The 12,377-nt window shown below is 34.3% G+C and overlaps 1 protein-coding gene and 1 long non-coding RNA gene across 3 annotated transcripts in view; both read left to right on the plus strand.

Moving 5' to 3' along the window:
- Nucleotides 1-1,073, plus strand: part of LOC124356742 (cardioacceleratory peptide receptor-like) — a 223,180-nt gene extending 222,107 nt beyond the window's left edge. Inside the window, exon 10 of the mRNA XM_046807929.1 lies at nt 774-1,073. Coding sequence (XP_046663885.1) covers nt 774-958 — 185 coding nt within the window. The 3' untranslated portion in view covers nt 959-1,073. The remainder of the gene's footprint in view (nt 1-773) is intronic.
- A 709-nt stretch (nt 1,074-1,782) lies between these two features.
- On the plus strand, nt 1,783-12,121 carry LOC124356743. 2 transcript variants are annotated; one of them, XR_006921890.1, is made up of 4 exons: nt 1,783-1,864; nt 3,117-3,307; nt 4,332-4,485; nt 10,855-12,121. It is a non-coding gene; the product is annotated as an uncharacterized LOC124356743 (long non-coding RNA). The 2 variants fall into 2 exon arrangements; XR_006921889.1 differs by lacking the exon at nt 1,783-1,864 and adding an exon at nt 2,215-2,321.
- The last annotated feature ends 256 nt before the right edge of the window (nt 12,122-12,377 follow it).

Below are 12,377 nucleotides of genomic sequence, written 5' to 3' on the forward strand. Positions count from 1 at the left end.
TTGGTCCCATTAAGCTTTACTACTCAACACCACGGTTCTCCACCTAACGCTAAATATGATTTATTTCGTTAGTAAAACTAACTGATATGAATTAAAGTTTACTCGAATACTGATATTACTTTATTCTTTTAGATAAATAATATGTGTCTATATAATCTATATAAATATGGATATCTTATATAGATATGGATATGTTATAGGATATCTTACTAACAAGTATCTTGATCTTTAAGGTATCACTATTTGACTAAGGTGCTCCAATCCGAATTTCAATTTTGTACCAATATTGTTAGTAGACTTTCCTTTCAAAATGTTGTTCAGGCAAGACAATTCGTTCCTTGGACCCTCGTAGACGGAAAAATACAAAATAACACATGATATCAGGTGCTATTAATTCTTATAGTTAGTCCAGCACCTATTTTAGGAATGCTGGAAGTGCTGCATTATAAAATAGTTAGCTTTGTCACTACTACTATACTGCGTTGAAATGCATGAAAACCCAAAAATAATATCAACATGAAATTAAACATGCATTATTAATAGTTCGACTATAGAGTTTAGAAACAGATCGAAAAGTGTGGCAACAAAAGTGAAGTGAGCAGGAAGGACCTTTTAATATCAATGGACATATTTTATACAATATAACGTTGAAGCTTGAGTTCAATTGATTTAAAAAAGCTTTCCACAACGCAAAAGAATTACACATATATTACATAACTATTTCCATTAATTCCAATTAAAAGCTTAGTTACAGTTGCACTATTGTGTTCCAGTATTCATTCTCTGCTGGAGCCCTTACATTGTGTTCGATCTGCTGCAAGTGTACGGCTTCATCCCCCAGACTCAGACGTACATCGCTGTCGCTAACTTTATCCAGAGTCTTGCACCGCTCAACTCTGCCGCCAACCCCGTCATCTACTGCATGTTCTCCACACATCTCTGCATGCCTCTCAGGTAACTTTATCCAGAGTCTTGCACCGCTCAACTCTGCCGCCAACCCCGTCATCTACTGCATGTTCTCCACACATCTCTGCATGCCTCTCAGGTAACTATATCCAGAGTCTTGCACAACTCAACTCTGCCGCCAACCCCGTCATCTACTGCATGTTCTCCACACATCTCTGCATGCCTCTCAGGTAACTATATCCAGAGTCTTGCACCGCTCAACTCTGCCGCCAACCCCGTCATCTACTGCATGTTCTCCACACATCTCTGCATGCCTCTCAGGTAACTTTATCCAGAGTCTTGCACCGCTCAACTCTGCCGCCAACCCCGTCATCTACTGCATGTTCTCCACACATCTCTGCATGCCTCTCAGGTAACTATATCCAGAGTCTTGCACAACTCAACTCTGCCGCCAACCCCGTCATCTACTGCATGTTCTCCACACATCTCTGCATGCCTCTCAGGTAACTATATCCAGAGTCTTGCACCGCTCAACTCTGCCGCCAACCCCGTCATCTACTGCATGTTCTCCACACATCTCTGCATGCCTCTCAGGTAACTATATCCAGAGTCTTGCACAACTCAACTCTGCCGCCAACCCCGTCATCTACTGCATGTTCTCCACACATCTCTGCATGCCTCTCAGGTAACAATATCCAGAGTCTTGCACAACTCAACTCTGCCGCCAACCCCGTCATCTACTGCATGTTCTCCACACATCTCTGCATGCCTCTCAGGTAACTATATCCAGAGTCTTGCACCGCTCAACTCTGCCGCCAACCCCGTCATCTACTGCATGTTCTCCACACATCTCTGCATGCCTCTCAGGTAACTATATCCAGAGTCTTGCACCGCTCAACTCTGCCGCCAACCCCGTCATCTACTGCATGTTCTCCACACATCTCTGCATGCCTCTCAGGTAACTATATCCAGAGTCTTGCACAACTCAACTCTGCCGCCAACCCCGTCATCTACTGCATGCTCTCCACACATCACTGCATGCCACTCAGGTAACTATATCCAGAGTCTTGCACAACTCAACTCTGCCGCCAACCCCGTAATCTCCTGCATGTTCCCCCCACACATCACTGCATGTCACTCAGGTAACTTTATCCAGAGTTTTGCACCGCTCAACTCTGCCGCCAACCCCGTCATCTACTGCATGTTCTCCACACATCTCTGCATGCCACTCAGGTAACTTTATCCAGAGTCTTGCAACGCTCAACTCTGCCGCCAACCCCGTCATCTACTGCATGTTCTCCACACATCTCTGCATGCCACTCAGGTAACTTTATCCAGAGTCTTGCACCGCTCAACTCTGCCGCCAACCCCGTCATCTACTGCATGTTCTCCACACATCTCTGCATGCCACTCAGGTAACTATATCCAGAGTCTTGCACAACTCAACTCTGCCGCCAACCCCGTCATCTACTGCATGTTCTCCAAAGTACTATGCATGTTTTTTTTTCTCTTAGGACAAGAAGCTTATAAATTGCAAAATTTCACTTAGTCCTGTAAGAACCTTTGCGCTGCTGCTGGAGTGACAGGATATTCAGGATGGGTAAGGTTAGGGAGTTGGGGCCGCCTCCTATCGAGATCCATGAGGAAGAATTAGGGCACTACATCTCAAAGTCATGTCTCCCCGGTAAGAAGGGGAGGCCAGCTCTGAACCAGCCTCTCCGGTCAAAGTAGGCAGGAGGTGGCACACCCTTGTTGAGGCTAGCAAAAACCTCTGAGGTTAGGGAGAAACCCCACCAACTCCAACAGTCATCTCCCACAGTTGACTAGACCTATTGAATTGCCCACGAACCCCAGAATCTCTCCAGTGATGTGTCGCTCCTGGACACCCATACGGTTGCCCAGATTGAAGTGACACATCGTTTTGCTGTGCCCAGTGGTGAGTTCATCTGCAAGGTATAAACCAGCCAGAAGTGATCCATGCTGGGTAACTGCATGCCTGCTAGTTAACTTTATCCAGAACCTTACACCGCTCAACTCTGCCGATAAACCCGTCTTCCATGTTTCCATACATATCTGGGTGAAAATTCCTTAGAGGCAGGAAACTGTAAGGTGTAAGGTACTTTTTCACAGCTAAACTCTGCCTGTGTCCTATGTATGAAGATACAAATTTTGATAAAAAATTCCAACTGTCACATTTTATGTTGCGACAGGAGATTGCCGGTGTTGGGGTGGCTGTGTTGCGGCACTGTTCCGCCAGGCGGCGACTCCAGCACGCTCACAGACACGGCGGCTTCTAGTCAGCGTACAGCACAGTCTACTCGCCGTGTAAACACTGTGCAGCTGCACCTCTGAGACAACTTACTGCACTCACTGCACGCCCGGTCCTCCTTCTGTGTTACAGGTTATCACTATCATTACGTTTCCATTCGAGTTAAATTTACAACTTTAAACTCAGCCATTCAGCCCTTGCCCTTGTTCTCACACCCCCAAAACGGTTTAGTGCCTTCTTTTATATATCGAAAATCTTAACTCAGTACTACACATATTATAAACATACTAAAAGTGGCTGGCCACCGATATCAAAGCCACCTTGTGTTTATAACCCTTTAATATTATTATATATTTAATGTAACGACAATAAGTTGTAGTACACACAACTATGAAGATTAAAAACTTAGATTCAATTTTCATACCTTCCTCATTATTTGGCTTCCCAAAGGCATAACTTTATTCAGGCGTTAAACTGGCGTAAACTATCAATATTAAACATGGCTTATAACTTTGTAAAACATTTTTTTTGCAATATGCAAATTTCTATGCACATATATAGCCATTTGTATACCAACTTTAGCCATGGCCTATGGCAGAAGCATGTGTCACACTCTATCACAGAAAATTTGAATGTTATCCAGTAGGTTCTGTATGTTCAACAATATAGTAAAATATATTTTTGAGAGCCTAAGATAATGCACCTTTTAATAAGGTATATTACAAATACATTTAATGTAAAAAAAGATTTGGCTTTCACTCATTTATTTGAAGTCATTCACAAATAGTGTTTGTTCAACACAAATATAATTGTGCAGCTTCGATTACAATAGACTTTTACATAGTGCCTAATGATATTCAAAAAAATACAAATAAAGTGCATATAATTTATACTGGAAAGTTTAAATAATAAACTGCAAATATATTGTAAAAATTTTATAAAACTCTTTCATATTTTTTAAAACACATATTTTTAAATAAATTCTGTAATGGATCAAATTTTATAGTTCCTTTAATTTTTTAGTTTTTCATTTGTTTCCCATATTGTTAGTACAAGACATTTTCTCGAAATTAGTTAATTTTAACTATTATACAAACAGACACCATAGTATTTAGATCTTTTATACCAAACTAAAACTGCTTTTCTCCAACTCTAGCTATATGTGAACTGACCCATACTTTTTGGAACATCGACTCCAAGCGCCGAGTCTGGAAAGCCACTACAGTGACTTCTCCGTCACACGTATTAAAGGAAAATCCAAACTGGACGTTTTACTTCGAGCTCCAACACGACTTTAGTAAACTGTCATGGTAAGTATTAATGACAGAAATACACTTACTACATAGCATTCACTATTTCTCCATCAGTAAACAGGTACGGTATATGTGTTACAAATGTCATGGACTATTTGAGAATTTTTACATGATCTTTACACGTAAGCCTTGTTAAACCTTTAATACTGTCAAATCAAACACAATCTACACAACCTTTGATTGTGTAAAAGCTAACCTTGTGTAAAAATAAAAGAACACGTTCCTGCTCCAATTTCTTAACCGTTTCTATGGCACGTTGAAATCTATAAATAACTTGCTATAACTGTCATGGACACAGACTATTTGAGAATTGTTACATGATCATAACACGAAAGCCTTGCTGTGGCTTTAGTATTGTCACATCCAACACAATCTATAAAATCTTTGATTAAAACTAACCTTGTGTGAAAATAAAAGAACACGCTTCTTCATTGCTTCTCCAATCCCTTATCGGTGTCTATAGTACGTCGACGTAACGAAACGGCAGCACAATTTATATACTGGCATAATTTCGACTGATGAGAATATTGTAACAAAAATATTGAATTTAAAATTTATTTAATTTCATGTTGAAATTTAAATTTTTATTGATAACATTGATGAGCATGAAAAAATACAGTTATCTAACAGATTTGTTCAATTAGCCTAAGTGAAGCCTCTTCTAAGAGTGTTACGGAAAAATCAATACAAATGTTTGTCTGCGGGTACAATGATACTGTGCAAAACATTTTGATGATCACGTCTGACAATTATCTGCATCCCAACGTAAGGGTACGTTTTGAGCAGCCCGCCTGCCCGGCCATTGGTGGTGGTTCGGAAGTCACCTTTAAGCCGTTGGTCCCCAGGTTAACTGTTAGAGAGGGCTTCTTAGCCCTAACTTCTCCTGGTAAAATAAGACATAATTTACTTTTTTTACGTTTTGGGCAAAGACTAATATTGGCGTAGGATATATCTCATATGAAAGGTATGGTGCACAAAATGAAGGAGCTTGCTAAGCTGTGGAAGTTGTCGACTTCTAGGACTAGTAGGTCGCAAGAGATTTGGGTTCACCAACCTGGGAGGTGCCCGGGTGCTTTTTGCAATAGAAAATCTTTTGGCAGATTTACGACTGCTAAGAGAGTTGTGAAAATACACGTCAAGTCTCTATGAGAGGAGTTTGATTATGTTCAAAAATTCAAATGAGCGGTTGCATGTTTGTTTGTGGGGCATGAGATTCTGGGCAGCTTTTAATCAAAAAAAGGTGGTAGGGACGCAAATACAATGGCTTGTCTTATAACTAAGCAGAATGTTGCATTTCCTATTTTATTCGAGTACCATCCCAGCTAGTGTAGGAGACTAAACCCAACTACCGAAATCTGATTATTTATTTGTGTTCCTTACGGATTTTTAGAATAAAACTATTACGAAAACGTGTCTCTCACACACGAGTAGGGTTGATAACAATAATCGACGTTACCTATCGCGGAAACCACTCATATTACAATCCCATAAAACCTTTTACTGTCAACTGTAGTCACTTTTACATGAACTGTACACCAAAAATTCAGATATTCAATAGATCACTTGTACTGGAGTATCATGGGGGGCCATTTTCATCCCATTAAGAGAACAAACACAGTGAGTGAGTTACTGTATAAATAGATTTTTTAACACATCACTAACTTAAAATAATTGTTTTGTTTGTTGTTGACGATGAATTACTGCGCTAATTTCGAATCTCTTTAACAGTTTGTAAAGCTTGTTACTGCCATCCAGAGTTAATCAGTCTTATTAATTGTTTTTTTAGTTGTGAAATTTGTTTAAACTGTGTTTAAAAAAAACGATTTATTTTAAATAATAAATATGTCTTAGTTCTTGTCTTAGACAAAATTAATACGTTAAATTTTGAGAATTTTCAAAGTAAAATAATTTTATATGTATTGTAACATAGTTATTTAAAATATTAAATTCATTCTACCAAGAGAAAGAATTTTGTTCCTATATTTTTTTAGTATATCAAGGATTATTTATATATTATTAGCTTCTTAAATACTTTTATTTTATAGGAGTTTTAAATGTGATAACTACTGTAGTTCTGAAAATAATAAATCCACTTTATTTTAAATAGTGGTCTTTCAAATTTTAAGATTAAATTATGGATAAAAGGATTGTATCAGGGTGTATATTGTAAAATTATTTTTTTTATGGCGAAATTTAATGGTTTTTTTAATCTATTGGACTAGAAAAGAATCCTATTTTCATTTTTTTGGCAAAGCGAAACATAGCAAAAGTAATTGTAATGATACGATTAAATATTTACACAACATAATTTTGTCATTAGTTTGAAGTTTTTAATTCTATCGTACTGATTTTTTGTTAATCTTCGACTAAGTTCTCTTTATTTATAGAAATTAACACAGAAAAGAGAATAACATATAAGAAACAATAAATGAATCCAAAATGTGTATTTAAAAAAATAATAAAATTTAGAAAATAGGATGACGGGATGAGAAAATGTGGGATATGTGGCCGGCAAACTCGGACAAACAAGGAGATCAGGATTTATTCTTTTCGCAGCATGAGTTGTTAAGGTTTACAAATAACCACCACAATATTTCCCGGGTATTTAAGGACCTTAAAATGAATAATTCTGAGTTTTCATAATTTTGAAATTGTAATAATACTTCCCGCAAAATATACATTAGTTAAAAGATAATAAGACACAATATATTGTTACAAAGTAGCAATGAATTAGTATAATAGCGGACGTGTATAGCATGCGTGATACCATACAAATCTCTTATTCAAAGCCACGATTCTGGCATAAAGCTTCACCAAAACCATCACTACGTGGTGTAAAATTTCAATTACTTCTTATACACTAAAGTCTCTAAGTATAACTATTTCAGTATTTCAATAATTTAAGTATTTATAATTTAGAATAAGGTTAAGCATAATTACGAGTATTGTATTTCCGTATTACTAAGGAAAAGTAACAATTTTGAATAGGTTTTGCTTATTAAATAAAGCGTTGGAATTGTGATACAAAGGAATTCTTGCAACGATACACCGGATGACATATATTTTGCATAGCAATATTTTTGTGTAACTACTTTACATACAAACCTTTTACATTACATTTTAGTTATTATGTTATTAACTCCACTTATAGGGTTATCTATATATATATATATATATATATATATAATATATATATATTATATATATATATATATATTAATGTAATGAAAATAACTAAAACCCTTTAAATTAAAACTTTTTATTACATACACGTGTTTCGGTTTGTAACCATCATCAGTATACATTAACCTCTAAATAAATAAATAAATAATAAACAATTAGATATACACATATAGACCTTTTAAACATATGTTAAATATAAATGACACAGTTGTAATTTTCTTATTAGTAATCTGTATTTAATATTTTAATTTTTTCAAAAATTGGATTTGTCTTATTTTTCAGATTACTATTTAAAATTTTATGAGGATCTTTACTATAATTTAGATAAATATGTAATTCTTCTTTTGTGTTTAATTTCTCTCCTTTCCTTTCGATATCTAAAATTTCCATGTTCTTTTCAATATTTATGTAGTTATGGTCAGTCTCCAATAAGTTTTCAGCAAAATTTGATTTTATTGTAGACATGTTATTTGTTTTTAAAGCTTGTATGTGTTCTTTAAACCTGTTATTAAAATTTCTTCCAGTTTGCCCAATATAATAGCTTTCACAGTCACTACAGTTAATTTTGTATACTCCAGATTGTTTGTATAATTCCTGTTTGTCATCATTTTGGTTCACTTTGTTTTCAATAAGTTTAAATGTATTATTTCTTGTTTGGTGATTGATGGAGAATTTTGAATTTTGAAAGGTTTTTCGAACAGCTTTGTTTAATTTAGTATTGAATGGTACACATATATATTTCTGAATTTCTGTAGTATTATGATTAGGTAGTATTTTGTTGGTTTTATTAATTTTTCTTGTTTTATTCTTAATCATTTTGTCTACAATTTGGGGTTGATATCCATTTTTGACAGCTAGGTATTTTATTATTTTTATTTCTTTATTTTTATTTTTTCATCACTCATTGGTATATTTAACATTCTGTTTACCATTGAGTGAAATGCTGCTAATTTGTATTTCCAAGGATGGTTAGAGGATGATGGTATTAGAAGATCTGTTTGGGTTGTTTTTCTATAAATTTCAAATGAGTGATTTCCATTAAGATTAGAAATACTTATATCAAGAAAGTTAACTTTGACTTTTTGGATTTCTTTAGAAAACTTAATTGTTGGTGATATAGAATTGAGAAATGTTAAAAAGTGTTCTGCCTGGTTCTCATCTCCATTGAAAAGACCATTTAAGTTAATCAAAATTATTTTCAATACAATAGGGACTTTTACAAACAAGAAGATGGGTTGGCAATGGGATCTCCTCTTTCAGGCCTTCTTGTAAATATATATATGCAACATTTAGAAAAGAACAAAATAATGAGTGACACTAATCCATTTAAAGACAAAATAATTTATTGGTTTAGATATGTGGATGATATATTATGTCTTTTCAATGGAGTTTTAATTTAAAGGGTTTTAGTTATTTTCATTACATTGAAAAAGTATATTTTAAAACTTCTAGATCATTTTGAGTGTATGTACATTGAAACATATCTAAATATTTCACTTTTTTCTGATATTGATACAACTCTCACTCGATTGAATTTCATCAGGAGTGTTCCAGAGATAAATTATCTTTTTGCTGTAAATTAATATAACATAAAGTGAAAATAAAACATGTGACATGTGCAATGATACATTCAAATAATATAAATTTCAAAAATTAATAACAAACAATATCACTTTGATTTCTTGACAAGGGTATAGTTAAATTATTTAGATAATAGGGCAATAATACTTTAATATTTAATTCAGAAAATAATTTCCTTCATAGTATTATTAGGATCATCCGTATTTTTCCATATTGTGTATTTAGCTTCTAAAACTCTAATTTGAAATTATTGCTCATAACGAGTAGAATGTACAATACATGTTTACACAATAATCTGCGTTACCTTCATTGACGGTGCTGCAGCCTTTGCATACAACTGTTAACTAAAACTGGACATCCAGATTGTTTAAAGTACACTGTTTGCTTCAATTATATTGTGATCATTTTTGTCTTGACAATAATAATATTACCCAGAATTACTACGGGAAAAATCCCAAATGCGTTTAAAACATTAAAATACGTTTTTTTAGTGTTCAAAGTCATAATAAAATTAATATATATCGCAAATAAACCTCAATTTTAGATCATTTAGATTTTTATTTTTTAAACCTACATTTCAAATTATCACTTAAGGATAACGTGGAGATTTTACACGCGTGAAAGAAGTGTTTCTCTGCAATATGGTATTTTAAAGCTAGCTTGTGTTTTTTTTTTTTTCACGAAATGGGCAAGCGCGTCCTCGAGTTACCTGAGCTTTAGCGAAGCCTTATTCTCCTGGGGCTGGACAATTGTATTTATGTCTGTCTGCCATCTGTATGTGTATCTGAAAAACAAACTAACCTACAACTTTGTAATTTTGCTTGGAACTTCATTTTTATACGGAAAAGAATACATATCAACTCGTATTAGCAACAATGAGTTCGACGATGGTGCATGACACTCCATTTGGCTGAGCGTTAGCGAATATTTTGACATTGGTCTTATTAGTAACCGTGATGGCAACGAGAATGTAGCAGAATAAATAACAAATAAAATTGTTTGTTATTTCTATAAGCAAATTGAATTCATCATTTGAGATACTCGTATCTATATTTAACTTTTATTCAAAGAGTAAAAAGAAAAAAGAGTATAAAATAAACGTAAAAACTCGTTGACAAGAATAAACTTCTTACGTTGCAGTATCCTAGGTCACGTAAATTAATGAACAAAAACAGTAATGAATTGCGAAGCAAGATATCTGAATTCATTTGTTGACTTTTAACTTTATGTGAAACTCTACGTCTACATAGATAAGAATTCTATGATGTGCATTGAAGACTATGATTCAGTAGGCAGACAGTATATCTTTGTCTGCCGGGAGTAATGTGGGAATTTCTTTATGATTTATCTGCCTTTCTATCTGTCGGCAGAATATCTGGAAAATTAAATGAGCATGATTTGAAAATTTACAAGCAACCTCAGCGAAACCTGTTGACACTCGACACGTGGTGTAGCGTGCCCATGCCTTGTAATTAAATGACTTAAACCTTTCAATTTTGACAGATATATTATTTTAGAACACAGTAAATATCTCGGTGTAGCTTATTTATTACTTGTGTTACTTACTAAAACGTTTATGGTGCAATAACCTCTTTGTTTCAGGATGGGGCGAACTACATGCTCGGCGCAGATACTGTCTTGGAAGCCAAATAGCAGTATTTTAATGTCATCTTTTCAAATCATTTTGCTGTTCTTCATGTGTACTAAAACTAAATTGTAGGAATTCCAATGGGATATATGTCTTCGTAAAAGCCATCAGTGATACCAGTGTTTCTGTACCTTACCAATATATGTTCTCTATTCGTGTTTTATAGCTATAGTGTCTCATCCCGATTATTTTTTAGGGCCAATGTCTATGAAATTAATTTTTTAAGATTATTCTAGACAGGTTTTATGTGAAATACTCACATTTACCCAAACTGGAAGCATCAAAATAAAGGTTAATAAATATTTCAATCTAAGTACAAAGTTTACTTTCTGTGTAGGTATATTGAGTTATAGTAACTATGTTCTGCCCTAAGTACTAGATTTTTGTATCAACGTTTTAGAAAAAAGTTACCTGTCATACCTAATACCTCCATAAGGAACTTCTTGTTCACAAACTGTTGAACAGTAACAGTGTTACACGTAACATTAACTGCACACAGTATGCTGTTCTGCCTCGAGAGTTTGTTGAGTTCTGCAACTCATCACTGTTGACAACTTGTACATCAATGCCTGCTAAACCTCGATTAAGTTGTCTTGTTAAGCTGCATTAAGCTGGATTTCAGGACTAATGATGTTTTGCTGCAGAACATTGAAATATGTGACATTTCTTTATTTCTTTGGCTATTGCCGCTGCTTTGTTACACAGGAACACTTAAAGAGTTTAAAGAATATAAAAATAGAATACATTCTGGTTAACTGTGTTTAATTGCAATGCTTCCTGTGGTCATCCACAGTCAATCCAAAATTTTTACATTTCAGAGATCATAAAAAACCTAAAAGAAGGCAGACATTTTTTTGTATTTTAAACATTTTATTTTTTATGCCAATTGCAAGAATTCTTCTCAAAAACAATCAGTGGATGTAATAAATAACTCTTCAGATCCAAAATCATTTGAAATCTCTCCATATAAGTAAATATTGTTCACGAATGTTCAATCTCCGGGCTTACTTGCAATGATTTTACAAGTGGACTCAGACACCACGTACTCTTATTGTATTACTGTAAGTCACATATTATTTGTCAGTTGTAACTTAACAGGGTATTTATTATATTGCACTTAATCTAAGTCATTAAAACATGAGTATGTATATTTTATTGTTGCGTGTCCATTAAAAGACATTAGTTTAATGGTTTGGAAATAATAAATTATTTATTATTGTTGTTGTTTTATTTTCCTTGTTGTTTATAAGAATGTAAGTTCATGTACATCTAGAATTAAAGGTAAAATTAGGAAATTTACTAAAAATGTGTAACAACTGCACGGTATTTCAGGAAATATCAATTACCATGAAACGAAAAGGTTTATTTGGAAATCACTTTTAAATTATTTTATTTTACCGTATTGGTCTTTCTCTGCATACCTTCTCACTTGACTCGTAACCTCTTTGTGATGAGAATATAAGATAATGTTAGTGAA

The sequence above is a fragment of the Homalodisca vitripennis genome, chromosome 3 (genome assembly GCF_021130785.1).
Source record: "Homalodisca vitripennis isolate AUS2020 chromosome 3, UT_GWSS_2.1, whole genome shotgun sequence".
Classification (NCBI taxonomy): domain Eukaryota; kingdom Metazoa; phylum Arthropoda; class Insecta; order Hemiptera; family Cicadellidae; genus Homalodisca; species Homalodisca vitripennis.